This window comes from Lycorma delicatula, chromosome 3 (assembly GCF_047948215.1).
Source record: "Lycorma delicatula isolate Av1 chromosome 3, ASM4794821v1, whole genome shotgun sequence".
In the NCBI taxonomy this organism is placed as follows: domain Eukaryota; kingdom Metazoa; phylum Arthropoda; class Insecta; order Hemiptera; family Fulgoridae; genus Lycorma; species Lycorma delicatula.
The window spans coordinates 216,168,540-216,185,788 of NC_134457.1; the positions used below are offsets into that span (position 1 = coordinate 216,168,540).

Here is a 17,249-nt window from a genome sequence, read left to right on the forward strand (position 1 = left end):
AAATTAGATGTCTGATAACTAAAATAGTTGTTTATCATAGAAATTGCTTAATGTAACAGTTGTTGCTTAATAGCTTCAATTAAAATAAAAATAAAACTAATCAAACCAACTATGATTTAAGTAGCAAAAAAAAAAAAAAAAAATCAATTGCTAGTGAATAACCTATACATACAAAAATCAGTTTACCATTCACTTAACAATTCTGTATTTGATTGCCAATGTGTCATGAATTTTTAATTTAAAAAAGAAAATTTATACCTCTGTATAACTTGCTTGACATATCTGAAAATATAACAAAACATTATCTGACTTAATCTTCTCATTGCCTTTTTTCGCATAAATTATCTAGCAGCATTTAAAAAATCTAATACAAATATTTAGATCAAAAACACAATCTTAATAAAATTCAGAATAAATAAAACAAAATGAAAAAGCTTTAATTTAAAAAAAAGTTAAAACCTTTTAAAGCAAAGTTATGAAACAAATTTTCTTTGCTGTACTTATCTCATTATTAATGCATTAAAATTAATTATATATTTTTCTAAACTTATAAAATAATCCTCTGACATTAAATACTAAACTGAATCTGAACAGTACTTTACAAGATTATATTAAATAATTTACAATCAATCAATAAATACTATAATATTGCAAATAATATTCTTCCTTCTTCAGAAAAAAAAAATATATACAAACACACACATATCACATGTAATTAATCAATATATCCATATACCTAAGTATTTATTACATAATAAGTTAATATTAAGACATAAATAAGCAGTATGCATAATAAATAACTTATCATAAACAAATAAATAAATAACCTTATCGACAAAATAATACTAGGATTCAATAAATGCAAAATTATTTTATTCAGTATACCTGCCGACTACTAAGGATCTTAAAAGTGGCCCTACTTCATTATGGTCCTGTAAAACTTCAACTAACATTTTCTCAACGTTTCTCATAATTGCTACCTTTTGATACCCTTTTAATGGATATGCTACTTTACCGGTACGACCAACCTGAAAAAATATAATTTTATTACATTACAAATTATGTCAATCAATAATTATGTTTACAGTATATGTGTGAATAAAGTTGATTTAATGTGAGTTATACTTACTACAAAATAATGTAATCGTGATAGATACATGATTAAAGATATACAACAAACACCATTTTTTTATTTTGTATAACTCAGCACAATAGTCTGTTATATGAAAGAGGGTCTTATTATGCTTCTGTTGCAATTTCCAATCATTTAAAACATGTTATTGGTAATTTATCTTAAATATAACACAGAAATCGCATAATTTTCTTTTTCTGAACATTAATGAATTTTGATTTATCCTCTTCTTTTAGTAAGTTGTCCCTAACACTTGAGAATGCTCCTCCTGATTTGTAGCAAGATGCTTATTTCACAACCTCTTTTCCATTAAAAGGTTAGGTTAATGAAATTGCTAATTAAAAAAAAAAAAAACTGAACATTCATTGTTTGAAAGCCTTTTGCTGTTACATTTGTTGAGCAAAATGCTGTTGACTGTGGCGATATCCAAAATTCTGTAAAATTATTGCATCGGCAGAATCCTATTTTCTTTTTTCTTTTTTGTGGCAGTTTGTCCAGGATATCCAGATTCCTTTCCTCAAATTGTAGAATTTCACTACTTTATTTATTTCAGTGTTTTCATTAACTTCTCTGATATAGTGTACAGAAGCAAGCAAAGTATTTTTTTTTTCTATGAGAAATAAGCATTTTGTTGTATGAGGTGTGATAAAAAAAAATAATGAAACTTATTGTTCTCTTTAAAATAATCCCCCAGGAATGCAGTACACTTATCCCAGAATTTCTTCCAAGTAATTTTTTCTTTATTTCATCTATCATCCATAAATTGTTGTCCTTTCAATATTCTCTTAATCCCAGTGGGAACAAAAAAAAAAGGTTGCAGGGGGCCATATCTAGAGAATGTGGAGCCTGCTGCAAGAGTACAGTGTTATTTTTGATAAATAATCATGAATTAGTAGAGAAGTGTAAACATTGTGCTTAGTAATATTGTTTGCTGACCACACAGCCTTGTGGTAAATACTTATAATGTGTAACACCATTTTATTTGAATATAACAAAGAAAAAGCATAATGTTTGATCAAACTTAATTGCTTTTATCAGCCTTGGTTCTTTAGAAAGCTTCCATTGAGATGACTGGACCTTCATTTCAATAAGGTAACCCACACACCAGTGCTTCATTCACCAGCTGTTATAATAGACTGTAATTGTAAATCATCAGTGATGTCAGCTAACAACATTCTGTAACATTGCTTTTATTAAAAATTCAATAGTTTTGCAGCAAATTGTAAGTCAAAATTATTTCACATGAGTCATGAGAGATTTTGACTACTTTACAAACTTTTCTAATAGTGATTCGATGTCTACTGATCACAATATCCTTTATTTTGTCAATATTATTTTCATTGGTTGTTGATGACAGCCTTCTTGAAAGTACCATTCATAAACCCTTGGTGTTATCATAACATCTTTGTTAAAAGCCTTAACATCTTAATCACTTAATTCCATTTTTAACTCAAAATTTATCAGCAAAGTCCTTTCTTCTGTGATTTTTAAACAAAATAAACAGCCATTGGTAATAAAATACATCCTAATTACTCAGCTGTCAAATTTGAAATACGCATCTATAATGACTAAAAATATTGACGTACATTATAGACAGTGATGCCATTGCAGAGAAAAAAGATGCGATGTGCATTTTATACAATGTCAGTATAAAAGATGAGCAGAATTAAAAAATTCTCTTAATTTTTTAATCACACATCGTACTGTTGTAGAAAATGTATAGACATGTGAAATAGTTGGTGGACAGCACTGAAAAGAGCAATTTGTGGTTCATTCTTTATAGGATACCAAGAAGATAAAAGTTTTTTTGAGAAGTTTAATCACGACACAGTAACTGAAAAAATTGTAGCTTGTAATGTTTTTATTGTTTCCATCAACTGCTTCTTTGAGCCAGAGCATATATTGAGGGCAAAGCTAAATAAGATTTATTTTTATTTTTCATCCTAAATTTGGAGAGTATCTTTGTAAAACGACATTTCTGTGCATCATAAAGTGATATTTTATTTTTAACCCACAAAATGTAATATTTTTAATAAACGGTATCAGCCTAAGAAACTAACTAATATTTTGTCAACATTAATGTATTCTGACTTAGTACAGTTTATTAGAATTTTTTTAATATTATCACAAATAACTGCAAATTTGTTATGGATGTCAAATTTTCTGAGTTGCTTTGTTGACGAATCTAAAATTGGTGAGAAGAAAGCTGAATTATTTTTTAACATTATAGAGCAAAGCACTGCAGGATCAAATAGGGAAAAAGCATTTCTTCTCTGTTCAATCCAGAATTTTTGAAAACCTCACTCAAAAGCAGCAATTAAATGAATGATCTTAAATCTACCACATTGGTAAAATTAATAAACAGCAATTCAAGTGGTAGGTCCTTGAGGAAAATTTCAATTTGTTAATTAATATGGATATTGTTTATCATTTCATCAGTAAAATGAGGTGAAACGGTTCTATTTCAAGAATGATTCCTCAAATCTCACTCGGGTTCTGGAAAATGTGCGATCATATTTCCAGAAAGCATCTTAGCATTCTTGGAAATAAGGAATTTGTCCACCCAAATTGTTTCTTTTTTTTTTCCTAGGTTAACATTTTTTTTGTCACCTTTCAGTATTAATATCATAGTTTGTATCAAAAATATAATTTAAATTGTCATTAACAATAAGACTGGTTCACTTAACTCGCCTGAATTTTGGTTTAATTAATCACACCATTAATTGTCTAACTTATTTTGACGAGACAGTTCCTTCAAAATCTCCTCTGGACCAGATAACAATTTATTCAACATTGTGTAAGTAGATAAATATTTAGGAAAAATAAAAATGAAAATAAAGATATAAATGATGCTAGTGGAAAACTGGATCACATCCACCCTGACTCGAGCTATGGTCCCACCTAAACAACCACAAATTATGTCATTTCACTTACCAGGATAAAGTTGGGAAAGCCTGCAAGAAGGTATACTTGGACTGTGAGGCCTTGAATGAAAAGGGATGGGGCATTATTGTAAACAAATCTTTACTTGGATGTTGCATCTAACCTGCATCTTACCATTACAAAATTTTGTAAAAATGAATTAAGTACTAAACAACTGGCTATAGCTGCTTACAATTACAATCAGATCAAATACAAATAAAAATTAGCATAATCTAGTAAATTTATAATAAAGTTTATAATTATGTATATTTATTTGTTTACTTTATTAAATAAGGGAAATTCTTTTGATTATATTTTCAATAGCATTCTATTTCAAATTTTCATCAAGGATATATTATTTATATATTATTAGACTAATAATTACAACCTTCTCAACAGCTTGATCACAAAATGTTTGACTACTTTTTGTGGTTGGTCTGGGTTGATATTAAGGTCTTACTTTTTTTTCCGCTGCTCTACTGGATTGGATCTGCAATCAAGTTTAGCTCAACCCAGGAGAGTGTATTTTAACTCAAACAAGCCTTCCTGCATACTGGCAAAATGTCTGGCATGGCAGGTCACCTCACCGGTCTGGATCTTTTGATTCTTCGATTCGCCTGCTTCAAACCACCGGATAGTGGTGAACCAGGCCCGAATACGTTCCCAGGTTGGGAATGACATGGAATTGGATATTCTTGTTGACCTTTAAGCAGAAATGCTACTATTATATGACAACAAAGACTAGAGTTCTCTCTCTCTGTTCTTCCCATTTGACACATTCAAATATCGTGTGTTGTGGGGGGAGTCTTCACTTCCGCAATATACACAGTTAGCGATTCTAAACCTACTCAGGTAGTCACCGAATTCCCCATGGCTGGACAGGAACAGAGATGTAGTATCCCACCTCCCGATGTTTTTACTCCAGTCATGATCTCAATCTAGGAATTAATCTTCGCACCCAGAAACTTGTACAGGTCGTGTTTCACTTCCTGCCATTCTTGATATAACAATCCAGTAGCATCTTTCTTGTTCATGCCTTCAGAGATTTGCTTTCTTCTCTGGGCCTAGCGAGCGGGGTACCCCTGCAGTGGCTGTAGAAACAGTTTTATAACATGATGAAATTTTCAAATTCATTCTTTGTTGTAGGGAGTCTAGTCTAATTTTGTTCTTCTTAATGTTAAAAGCCGAAAACCAAGCTGGAGTGGCATATAATATGATGGACGTAACTGCTGTGAGGATCAGTTTTCTTTTCATGCCCTTTGGCCACCATGTGTTTCCCATTAAGCGTCCTAAAGAGTTTTAGGACAAAGTTTTTAAAGAGATTAAGGTCTTGTCATTCTTCATTTATTGCAATGACCTAAATTACACTTTATTCTTTAAAATAAATAAAATTTAGTGTTTATTCTTTAAAATAAAACACTCAAAGCAGAAAAAATATTTTTACACATAAGTAATGGATAAACATAACTTTGTTACAGTATAACAATTTTAATTTTGAAATATGTCATTTAAATATAAAAGATGTATGGAATAGTGTTTTCAAAACTTGAGTTGTACACTATATTGCTTGAGGAAGAAAAAAGGGAATTATATAAACAGGGCTACAATTATTGGAATTTAAACATCTTAAATATACCAAAATATATAAAACTTAGTTTAAAAAACTTTTGGGACATAACACAGACAAAGTAGGCAAGGTTATCACGTAAAAAAATACCATTACTGATAAATATTACCAACATATTATTAATTATTATTACTGATTACAAAAATAATTAAAGATTTTAAAAGTATATAATAATGATAAAAAATGAATTTTTTTTTTGTCTTTAGTCATTTGACTGGTTTGATGCAGCTCTCCAAGATTCCCTATCTAGTGCTAGTCGTTTCATTTCAGTATACCCTCTACATCCTACAACCCTAACAATTTGTTTTACATATTCCAAACGTGGCCTGCCTACACAATTTTTCCCTTCTACCTGTCCTTCCAATATTAAAGCGACTATTCCAGGATGCCTTAGTATGTGGCCTATAAGTCTGTCTCTTCTTTTAACTATATTTTTCCAAATGCTTCTTTCTTCATCTATTTGCCGCAATACCTCTTCATTTGTCACTTTATCCACCCATCTGATTTTTAACATTCTCCTATAGCACCACATTTCAAAAGCTTCTAATCTTTTCTTCTCAGATACTCCGATTGTCCAAGTTTCACTTCCATATAAAGCGACACTCCAAACATACACTTTCAAAAATCTTTTCCTGACATTTAATTAATTTTTGATGTAAACAAATTATATTTCGTACTGAAGGCTCGTTTAGCTTGTGCTATTCGGCATTTTATATCGCCCCTGCTTCGTCCATCTTTAGTAATTCTACTTCCCAAATAACAAAATTCCTCCATAATACCTCCATAATCTTTTCTCCTCCTATTTTCACATTCAGTGGTCCATCCTTGTTATTTCTACTACATTTCATTACTTTTGTTTTGTTCTTGTTTATTTTCATGCGATATTTCTTGCGTAGGTCTTCATCTTTGCCGTTCATTGTTGCTTCTAAATCCTTTTTACTTTCGGCTAGAATTACTATATCATCAGCAAATCGTAGCATCTTTATCTTTTCACCTTGTACTGTTACTCCTAATCTAAATTGCTCTTTAACATCATTAACTGCTAGTTCCATGTAAAGATTAAAAAGTAACGGAGATAGGGAACATCCTTGTCGGACTCCCTTTCTTATTACGGCTTCTTTCTTATGTTCTTCAATTGTTACTGTTGCCGTTTGGTTCCTGTACATGTTAGCAATTGTTCTTCTATCTCTGTATTTGAACCCTAATTTTTTTTAAATGCTGAACATTTTATTCCAGTCTACGTTATCGAATGCCTTTTCTAGGTCTATAAACGCCAAGTATGTTGGTTTGTTTTTCTTTAATCTTCCTTCTACTATTAATCTGAGGCCTAAAATTGCTTCCCTTGTCCCTATACTTTTCCTGAAACCAAATTGGTCTTCTCCTAACACTTTCTCCACTCTCCTCTCAATTCTTCTGTATAGAATTCTAGTTAAGATTTTTGATGCATGACTAGTTAAACTAATTGTTCTGTATTCTTCACATTTATCTGCCCCTGCTTTCTTTGGTATCATTACTATAACACTTTTTTTGAAGTCTGACGGAAATTCCCCTTTTTCATAAATATTACACACCAGTTTGTATAATCTATCAATCGCTTCCTCACCTGCACAGCGTAGTAATTCTACAGGTATTCCGTCTATTCCAGGAGCCTTTCTGCCATTTAAATCTTTTAATGCTCTCTTAAATTCAGATCTCAGTATTCCTCCTCAACATCCTCTTCTTCCTCTATAACACCATTTTCTAATTCATTTCCTCCGTATAGCTCTTCAATATATTCCACCCATCTATCGACTTTACCTTTCGTATTATATATTGGTGTACCATCTTTGTTTAACACATTATTAGATTTTAATTTATGTACCCCAAAATTTTCCTGTATGCTCCGTCTATTTCACCAGTGTTCATTTCTCTTTCCACTTCTGAACACTTTTCTTTAATCCACTCTTCTTTCACCAGTTTGCACTTCCTGTTTATAGCATTTCTTAATTGCCGATAGTTCCTTTTACTTTCTTCATCAATAGCATTCTTATATTTTCTACGTTCATCCATCAGCTGCAATATATCGTCTGAAACCCAAGGTTTTCTACCAGTTCTCTTTATTCCGCCTAAGTTTGCTTCTGCTGATTTAAGAATTTTCTTTTTAACATTCTCACATTCTTCTTCTACATTTTCTACCTTATCTTTTTTACTCAGACCTCTTGCGATGTCCTCCTCAAAAATCTTCTTTACCTCCTCATCCTCAAGCTTCTCTAAATTCTACCGATTCATCTGACACCTTTTCTTCAGGTTTTTAAACCCCAATCTACATTTCATTATCACCAAATTATGGTTGCTATCAATGTCTGCTCCAGGGTAAGTTTTGCAGTCAACGAGTTGATTTCTAAATCATGATATAATCTATCTGATACCTTGCAGTATCGCCTGGCTTTTTCCAAGTGTATATTCTTCTATTATGATTTTTAAATTGGGTGTTGGCAATTACTAAATTATACTTCTTGCAAAACTCTATAAGTCGGTCCCCTCTTTCATTCCTTTTGCCCAGCCCGTATTCACCCACTATATTTCCTTCCTTGCATTCCAATCTCCAACTATTATTAAATTTTCATCTCCTTTTACGTGTTTAATTGCTTCATCAATCTCTTCGTATACACACTCTACCTCATCATAATCATGGGCGCTTGTAGGCATATAGACGTTAACAATCGTTGTCTGTTTAGGTTTTGATTTTATCCTTATTACAATGATTCTATCGTTATGCGTCTTGAAATACTCCACTCTCCTCCCTATCTTCTTGTTCATCACGAAACCTACTCCTGCCTGCACATTATTTGACGCTGAGTTAATTACTCTAAAATCACCTGACCAAAAGTCGCCTTCCTCTTCAGTAGTATATTCAAAAAATGAATATACTTGAAAAATATTACACTAATAAATATAAACAAAAATATAAAATGATACACCACAAGATCACATTTTAAGATGATGTGACCTAATAGTTGGCAATAGAACAATGGAAAATATTTTTATATCACTCCAGTACTGGACTGCAAAATTTGCATGTGCTCATATTATTCCAAATTTTTAAAACTAGAACAATCTAAAATAACAAAAACTTTTAAAAGAATATATATATATATATATATATATATATATATATATATATATAGTAATTATAGAATTCGAAACAAACTGAAGATACAGGATCCCACAAAAAGGGATTCTTAAAAATTAATAAGAAAGTTTAACTTATCTAATAACTGTGTTTTGGTGGTTTATATTTCACATAATATTAAATTTTATTAACATTGTGGTTAGTAGTATGTTAACAAATTATTTGAATTTTAAATATATATATATATTTCAAACAACAAATTAACCACCAAACACAATAACAAAAAACCTAAAAACTAATGCTGTTGCATTAATCAACAGATCGTTTTTGAAGATGATTCTTTAATAAAAGACATAGTGGTAGCAGTTGGCAACAATGTTTACGAATGTAGTTGCATAAAGTTTTAAATTTACATCATTCCAGTTAGCGGTGAGTTGTGTTGTTCAAGTTTTGTGGTTGTAAGGGTTTATGTTTTCTAATTAAATTTTTGTTTCTGTTTTGTTTTTTGATGTAAATGTTGAATTATGTGCTGACTGATGATGCAGGATCCCACGTCAAATTTTGGTATTAGTTGGTGGTTAATTTGTTGTGAGGTTAATTGGCACACTGGTCAGTATGCTGATGAATTATTTGAATTTTCAGAAATATATATATACATATATATATAGACTAGAGATTACATAGTAATGAATTCATTAAATATTAATTTGTTAATATTATCTCTTATTAATGATATATTAATTGAAAACTGCACTACTGTGAAAACAGATGAAAACTGGGGAACTTTTTATGAGCAATTTACTGCTATTTTTACCTCTTTTTCAAATAAACTGAAACTTACTTTAAACAGAAAAGAAAATCCTTTAATATTAGTACAAAATTCAATCACTTCAATCAAGTGTTTCAAAAGATTTAACTTGTTCAAATATAAGCAATCTGAAAAAAATTATTTTCTTAATCTATTGCTAGATGCTAGGAAACAGGAAAATTATATGATTATAACCTGCATTTTTAAAAATCATGAAACACTTCATTTTTACATTTCACAGTCTATACTCGCTTAAACCAATTTGTTTTTTTTTTTTTATTCCAATAAAATCTAACATCACAATTATTTTTTATACAGTAGATACATACCTTATACCAGAAATTGACAGATATTGTATATCCACCTCTCATCAAAGCTTCAATATGGTGCCACCAATAATTTGGTATGTAAAGTACATCACCTGGACCCACAATTGCTTCTTGGCCCCTTAAGTCTTTTAATTTTGGAAATCTTGTATAATCAGGTCGATCAAAATCAACCTAATATAAAAAAATTCTTTGTAATAATAACAAACACATGACTAAACAATTTTTTATCCTTAAAATACGATGTAATGACAACTTCCTAATAAATATGTGCTATTTTTAATTTTCATTTTCATATGCGAATTTCTATAACTATGACTACATATACAGATCATATTTCACTTCACTCAAATATTGGTATGAAACGTTATCTAAACTTCAATAGTAAATTGCAAATTTCTACAGATGTAATTCAATTAATTGAATTGGATTAAGCATTTTTCTGATTAATTGAATTGGATTAAGCATTTTTCTGATTAATTGAATGGATTAAGCATTTTTCTTTTCAGTTTCAGTACATCTAGTTTGACTGAATTTCTTTGTGTATATTTGTATCTTAGAGATCATGACCAAAGTGTTTTCTCTGAAAGGGAAAATAATCACACAAACTACAAACAAATACATGCAAATAGATTTGTTTCAAAATGGAGTAATAAAACAAAAAAAATGCTAATTTAAAACATTATATAAAAAAAAAGTAAATTCATGTAATAAAACTATTTGATAAATATGCATAATGTATGCCACAAAAAAATAATATAAAGACAACAGTAATAAGTTTATAGGTATAGATAATATTAATAAATATTTTACTCTGAACTAAAACAGCAAGGTTTTTTAATTTTCAAACAATATATAACTGAGAAGACTACTGGCATGATTCAAATGGTAAAAACTATGTGACTGTTGCAAATCAATTAGTAATTCAGCAAAACTGTGTATCTCTGATTACCCAGTCCCATGAATTTGGACCCACTCCTGGTTTCCATACTGATCAAAATTTATGGTATGTCAAAAATTTCATAGTAATCAATCAGAAAATTAGCAATGATCAAGTCTGGAATGAATGGGAAAACAATAATACTAGTGATAAATTTGAAGAAGCCTACTCTGTTTAAGTAACAGAGTATTACCAAGAGTTAAGTCATGTGGTGGTAATGCCTTAATGAGTAAATGTCTCTGCGTTCTTTTGTATCCTTTTGCATATTATTTACATGTTTATCTTGAGCGTGTTCTATTAATTTTAAAATTTACAATGACAGATAAAAGCAAAATGTCTTAAGTGTCTGGTTCTTAGTTTAAGTCAGAAAATTAAAGTACTCAAAAAACTAAAGTAAAATACAGGGCAGGAAAGCTACACAGTTAATGATAAAAAAAATGAAGCTAGAATTAAATTTTAATTTTTTAAGCTTGGTTCTGGAAGGGAAACTGTGGTAAGAATAACATTCAAATTGGCCAAACATTTTACATACATACATTAGAGGTTTGTTATAAAACAGTATTTGCAGCAATGAACAGCAGGTGGTATGAATGAAAACTACTGCAGATAGTGTTAACATCCATCTTACTTTCATAACATATTATTGATAAATATTTTTTATTCATGTTTTAAATAAAACTTATTATTTTGTTCTAGAAGAGAATTTTGAATAAATTCAACTTCCTTCGATGGTTTGGGACTCTTGGTGCAGTCTTTCTTTGAAAATGCCCATGGGTCTTTACCTCTAATGTAGTTTTTTTTTTAATAATGAACAGAACCTAGGATTAATTAAAATCTTCTTTCTTGTATAATCTGAATAGTTGCATCTTTAAGTGTTCAGTAAACTCTGGTAAATCCAAGAGTTTGACCAACATGACAGTAATGCATATTATGATCTCACTTTTAATTAAGCATCTGTAATAGAAATTTAATACGAAAATTGTTTACTGTAAAATGCGAAAAAGAAGTGAGCTTTGAACTAGCAATTTCATGGTTGAACAGTGTGTTAACAAATTTTATGTAGTTTTAGAAATGGTACTTGCAAACAAAAGGATTTAATATTGAATACTGAAAATCAAAATGTTTACTACTGCAACGTATGATAAACAGAAGTCCATTTTTCATTGAGTTTCACCTACAATTAGTTTTAATTATTGAATGCAGCTGTGATTTTGTGATTGAGTAAAGGTTTAATATTTGAGATGGTTTTTAAAAATTATGAAAAATCTTGATTGTGTCTGTAAGCTTGAGTCTACTTTCAGTGATTTTTAAGCTGTTGGTTGAGTGTATAACCTCCAACGGTTTTGGGCTTTGTTGGTTTTAGACTGCGACTACAGTTAGCATTGTATGTTTAGACTTGTCCTATCTGAATTTTGCAGAAGTAAAAAGATGCTTTTTATTTGAAGTGTATCCACCTCATCGTGACTGAAAGGTAGCAGCAACACCACAACTCCTGGTCGTCAGTCCCTGTGACAAGCAAGCGTTCTTCTTAAGACGAGGGCCATAATCCGTGGTTATTTTATAACTGATCCAGAAACGACCAACAGGTACAAAGAGCGACAGGGGAATATAGAAGGTCCCCCAGCTGTCCATGGCTTGCTGTGTGCGGTAGTCATGTTTGTGGGCTCGTCCAGTTATTGGAGGAGACAGTGAGCAATGTCGTTGCAGGGTAGTGAGGTTAGGGTATCTCTGACCATGATAGAGGAAGCGATGCTGATTAAGTCCAGGTGGAACTTTCCCCATTGTCTTCAGGGTCAGACAGCGAGTTCTCTGAGATGTTTGTAGGGACATTCACCTGGAAAGAAAGAGGTGACCCACTGGTCGAAGAGTTTTGTGAAGCTAAAGGTAGACCTGGCAGTTCTACCCAGCAGCCATCGAGAATTTATTGGACTTCATAGAAGGCACCCACAGCGTCAGTGAAGGGGCAAGGAGCAGGATATTGCCCAGATTTAGGCATGTGATGGGAGTTCTTTCTGCTTTGGCAGAAGGTTTTGAGAAGTTGGCTTCCTGGCCCAAAGAGGTCAAAATTGTGCAGGCACCACCAGTTCCAGCTCCTGCACAACCAGGCGTTAAGCCAAACTCATGCAGGGCAAACATGAAGCTAGCCAAGCCTTACTGCAGCCCGCGGTATTGTTTGTCAACAAGGTTGAAAACACTACTAAGACTAGTAAACAATTCAAGGAGGATTTCATGGTTGCCCTTTATGATAAGCAGAAATACCTAAAATTGAAGTGATTAAAAAGTTAAATGCCAGAGAATAGATTAAAAAAATTGCTTATGAGTTTGGTGTCAGAGAAACTATCATTGGCGATTGCAAACGAAACAAAAAAGAAATTGAAAAATACTGTTCAAAGGTGCCCGAAAATATTTTTAAATAAACAATCTGTACTGAAGTAGCCTCTGTGTCCATGATGCTTTAGATGATGCCATTTCCTTTAAATTCAGGCAACAGAGAACTTTTGGGGTACGAGTATCTGGCCCTATTTTGCAAGAAAAGGCTATTAAAATTAACAAAAAATTGAACAGTTCAGATACATTTTCTGCTAGTAAAGGCTGGATGGAGAACTTTAGAAATCGTCATGGCATAAGGGGAAAGATTATCAAGTGATATTGACAACGCTGCTAATTTTATCAAAAGGTTTTCTGCTCTTGTTTAATCAGAAAATCTGTGGTCAGAACAGTATACAACGCAAATGAGACAAGATTAAATTTTAGGATGCTACCATTGAGAACATTAGCATCTCCAGCTTTGTCCTTATCTGCAGTAACACTAGAGGTAACAACAAAATACAGAGTGGCTGGGAAGTCATCGTACCACTAAAGTTAATGAAAAATATGAGTTAGGATATGTTTTATAACATGGTATTTTCATTGGGATCAGTTGGTAACAATTACGTCACACACTCTTGAATAAAAGACAGTTGTGCTAAAATGGCTGACATGAGTAGTTACAGTGTCGAGGAGCGGTTAGTGATAAGTATGTGGGTTCATGAACAACATAAAAACATGCTTGTGAATTAAATAGTGTAAAAGATACTGTGTATGCCATGGAGTGGATGAAATTTAGGCAGTTAGAAACATGTGCTGATGTTGCAGTTGCCATTGAACAATCCCCGATGAAATCAACTCGTAAATAGTCAGCTGAACTTCATATAATGCAATAGACAATGCAAGACCATACGAAAGAGGACTTGAAAGTTACACCATTTTTGAAAGAAAATGACATGCAAGACTGGTTAGAATTAGATTTAAGGGAACAAACATTTAAAAATTAAGATGAGGTTGTGAAAGATTTTTTTCGTTTTCATCAACAGATTGATGAAAATGAATAAAATTAGCCACAACAAAGGGACTATATATTTCTCACAAAAGCGATCCAACATTTAGAACAAAACGATGTTCCTTTCCTTGATTTAATGCTAGTACGAAACTTGTGTGATCATGCTGCTATGGACATGTTACTTGGTTAACACAAAAGAAGTTTATGTGAGTCGATGTGAGAGTGATTGAGACTCCTGGTTTTATTATAAATATAAGAAATAATTTTAAATATACACAATAATAATACTTTTAAGAAATTATATCTGCATTTAGTTTCCTGTACATACATTTGTACATGTGTAGTGTGTGGTTGTGAGACTGACACAGAATTGTCTTGTTGAGGAAAATAATCAAATCACAGTTTCAGAAAAAATAAAACATGATATAGATATATTGAAAGAAAATCAACTAATAGTAATACTTCAGATTAAAAAATCTGATGTGGATATCACACGACTTCCTTGTATGCCTATTAAATTACATATACACATTTTTTGCTACAATTCATTTAAATTTATTTCATTTGAAAGTGAGATACGATCCTCCAATTCTTCAATAAAGAATTTTTTTATTTTGTTGCAGAACTATTATTTATTGTAAAATTTTTTTACAGTCATAGGGTAATAATATTAATAAAGCAATATATTTAAAATAAAATAAAAAAAGTTAAAAAAAAGTGCTCTGATTCGGACCTATGTGCCTTCCCCTTGTAATATCAAAATATTTCATTAATTAAAATTTTACTTGGCTATAACTCTGAAATCAATGAAGTAAGTATATTGTTGAAACACTCAATGAGGGTTATTACTGCAATTAAGAAAAAGTCCGAAATCCAAATTTTTTGGACACTTTTGATTGTAATCAAAAGGGGAGTTGCACAACTAGATGTTACAACAGTCTAATCGTTTTTGAATTAAGGAAGATACATAGGTATGTATACGAACACAAGTCACGCCAAAACTAATCAAAATGGATTCAGGGATGGTCAAAATGTCTATTTCTGTTTAAATCTGAAAACTGAAATTTTTTCGATCACAATACTTCCTTTACTTCATACAAGGAAGTAAAAAATTAAAGAAAAAAAATCTATTCTGTAGTTTTGAGATCTATACATCCAGTATTAAGTCTTCTTAAAAATATTCATATCAGAAACTTTTAGTGCAAATCTTATAGTTACTCAAAATAAACATGAAATCTCTCAAAATTCAATCCTTTATACTGTTACACAGACAAGGTTAAATCATTCTACAAACAATGCGATACTCTAACAAGGAATCTACTCACAATCCTCAAAGCAGTACCTCCTCAAGGACAAGCTTGTTCTAATGTAAAAATAAAAACTGAATTCCTCGTACCTTTATTACAACATTGCAGTATGTTATCAACTATAAATTACAATCGCATAAATTATTGCCAGCCACACATGGGAAATAACACATTGAAGCAATTTGAAAACCTTCAATCATCCGTCCTACAGGCCTGACCTAGTTCCCAGCGATTTTCTTTTTCTTCACCTTAAACATGGCTTGCATCACATGGTTTGACAAATTAAAAAATGATGACTATCAAACGATGATGTAAATTTTGGAATTTTTCAAGAGGAAATGAAGAAGCTTATGAAAAACACTATGAAAAATGTGTTAAGTTGACAGCACGCTATGTAAAAAAGTAGTAAATAAATGTAATTTTTATAAATGTTGGTAATGAAGTTTGTTCATATTTTTCAGTTTTGTTTTTATTTAGTAATGGACCTTGCTTTAAAAGTTCACCTCATAACTACATTTTTAAAAGAAACATTGTATACACTTCATACGATAAATCAATAAACAAGTTTTCTTATTATAATACAGTATTTAGAGCTTGAGACTTACCTGACTCTGTCTATCATGAGGATGATAAACAGGATATGGATAAAGACAATCAAATTGTTCTGGAGGAAAAAGTATACAACGCTTCAAACCACGAATTTGAGCAAATAAGTTTTGTTGCTCATCATAATGACAAGGAGTAACATTTCCTATAAATAAAACGTAATTCTTCAGCCAGACACAATTTAATAAAAAAGCTTCAATCATTAATCTAATAATGAAATCTTCAGATAAGAAAACTAGAACAGAACACCTTATTTTGTATAGAAAAAACATTAACATTTACTTGAAAAACATTTTGTCAAAAAATTAAAAAGATATGAGATCTCATTACATATGTAATATTATGCATGTATAAAACACAGGGCAACTTTTCTTCAATATCATTAGGTTCAAAATGGTTTAGCCTTTTCTAAAAGTTTAATTTTGGCGGCTATCTGTTCTTCTGCTAAGATTGTAGCTCTTTTTCCTCCAGTTTTTTCCTTTTTCTACAAGACATTCTTCATATCGTCTTTTAGAGCTTCTCACTGCAGTGAGCATTTTTTTGGTAATGAAAACATTTTCCTAGCCACCAGCATCTACAATTCCATAAAACATTTCTGTTGATAAATTGTTGTCACTTTGTCAAATTCTCCACAAGAACAGACTTGTTAATGGAAAAGCCACCTTCAATTATTGGATTTCCATGAGAAAAAAATTAGTCCACATATTCTGGACTTTTTGCTAAAATAGATGAAAAACATTTATCCAATTTCCTCTTACCTTTCAATTTTAACTGTTACTTTTATCTTTCATTTTTAGCTGTCATCTTCAATATCTGGTGAAAATATAACTTGCTACTCAGAGCTCCTTTAGCATCCATGCAGAGCAAAATATTGTTTCTTAACTTTTTCAGCTATATTTTCTTAAATTTATTAGCTTCTTATAATGCTAGTAATAAACAAAATATTTCATCAATTCAAATTTCATTTGCCTATAACTCTGGAAACAATGAAAAACTTACAATAAATTTTTGAAAAGCTCTCAATGAAGGGTTATTGCTGCAGTTAAAAAAGTTCAAAAACTAAATTATTTTGATTTTGGGCTATTTTGGACAGTTTTGGTTCAATCGATTGCAATCAAAGGGGAGGTGCACAACTAGATGTTACAACAGT

The 17,249-nt window shown here is 31.1% G+C and overlaps 1 protein-coding gene across 1 annotated transcript in view; it reads right to left on the bottom strand.

Moving 5' to 3' along the window:
- Positions 1-746: 746 nt before the first annotated feature.
- The window catches only part of LOC142321090 (hypoxia-inducible factor 1-alpha inhibitor-like), a 41,524-nt gene continuing 25,021 nt past the window's right edge, over positions 747-17,249 (bottom strand). Inside the window, exons 4-6 of the mRNA XM_075359092.1 lie at positions 16,099-16,244; positions 9,931-10,101; positions 747-1,028 (exon numbers count right to left, since the gene is read on the bottom strand). Coding sequence (XP_075215207.1) covers positions 873-1,028; positions 9,931-10,101; positions 16,099-16,244 — 473 coding nt within the window. The 3' untranslated portion in view covers positions 747-872. The remainder of the gene's footprint in view (positions 1,029-9,930; positions 10,102-16,098; positions 16,245-17,249) is intronic.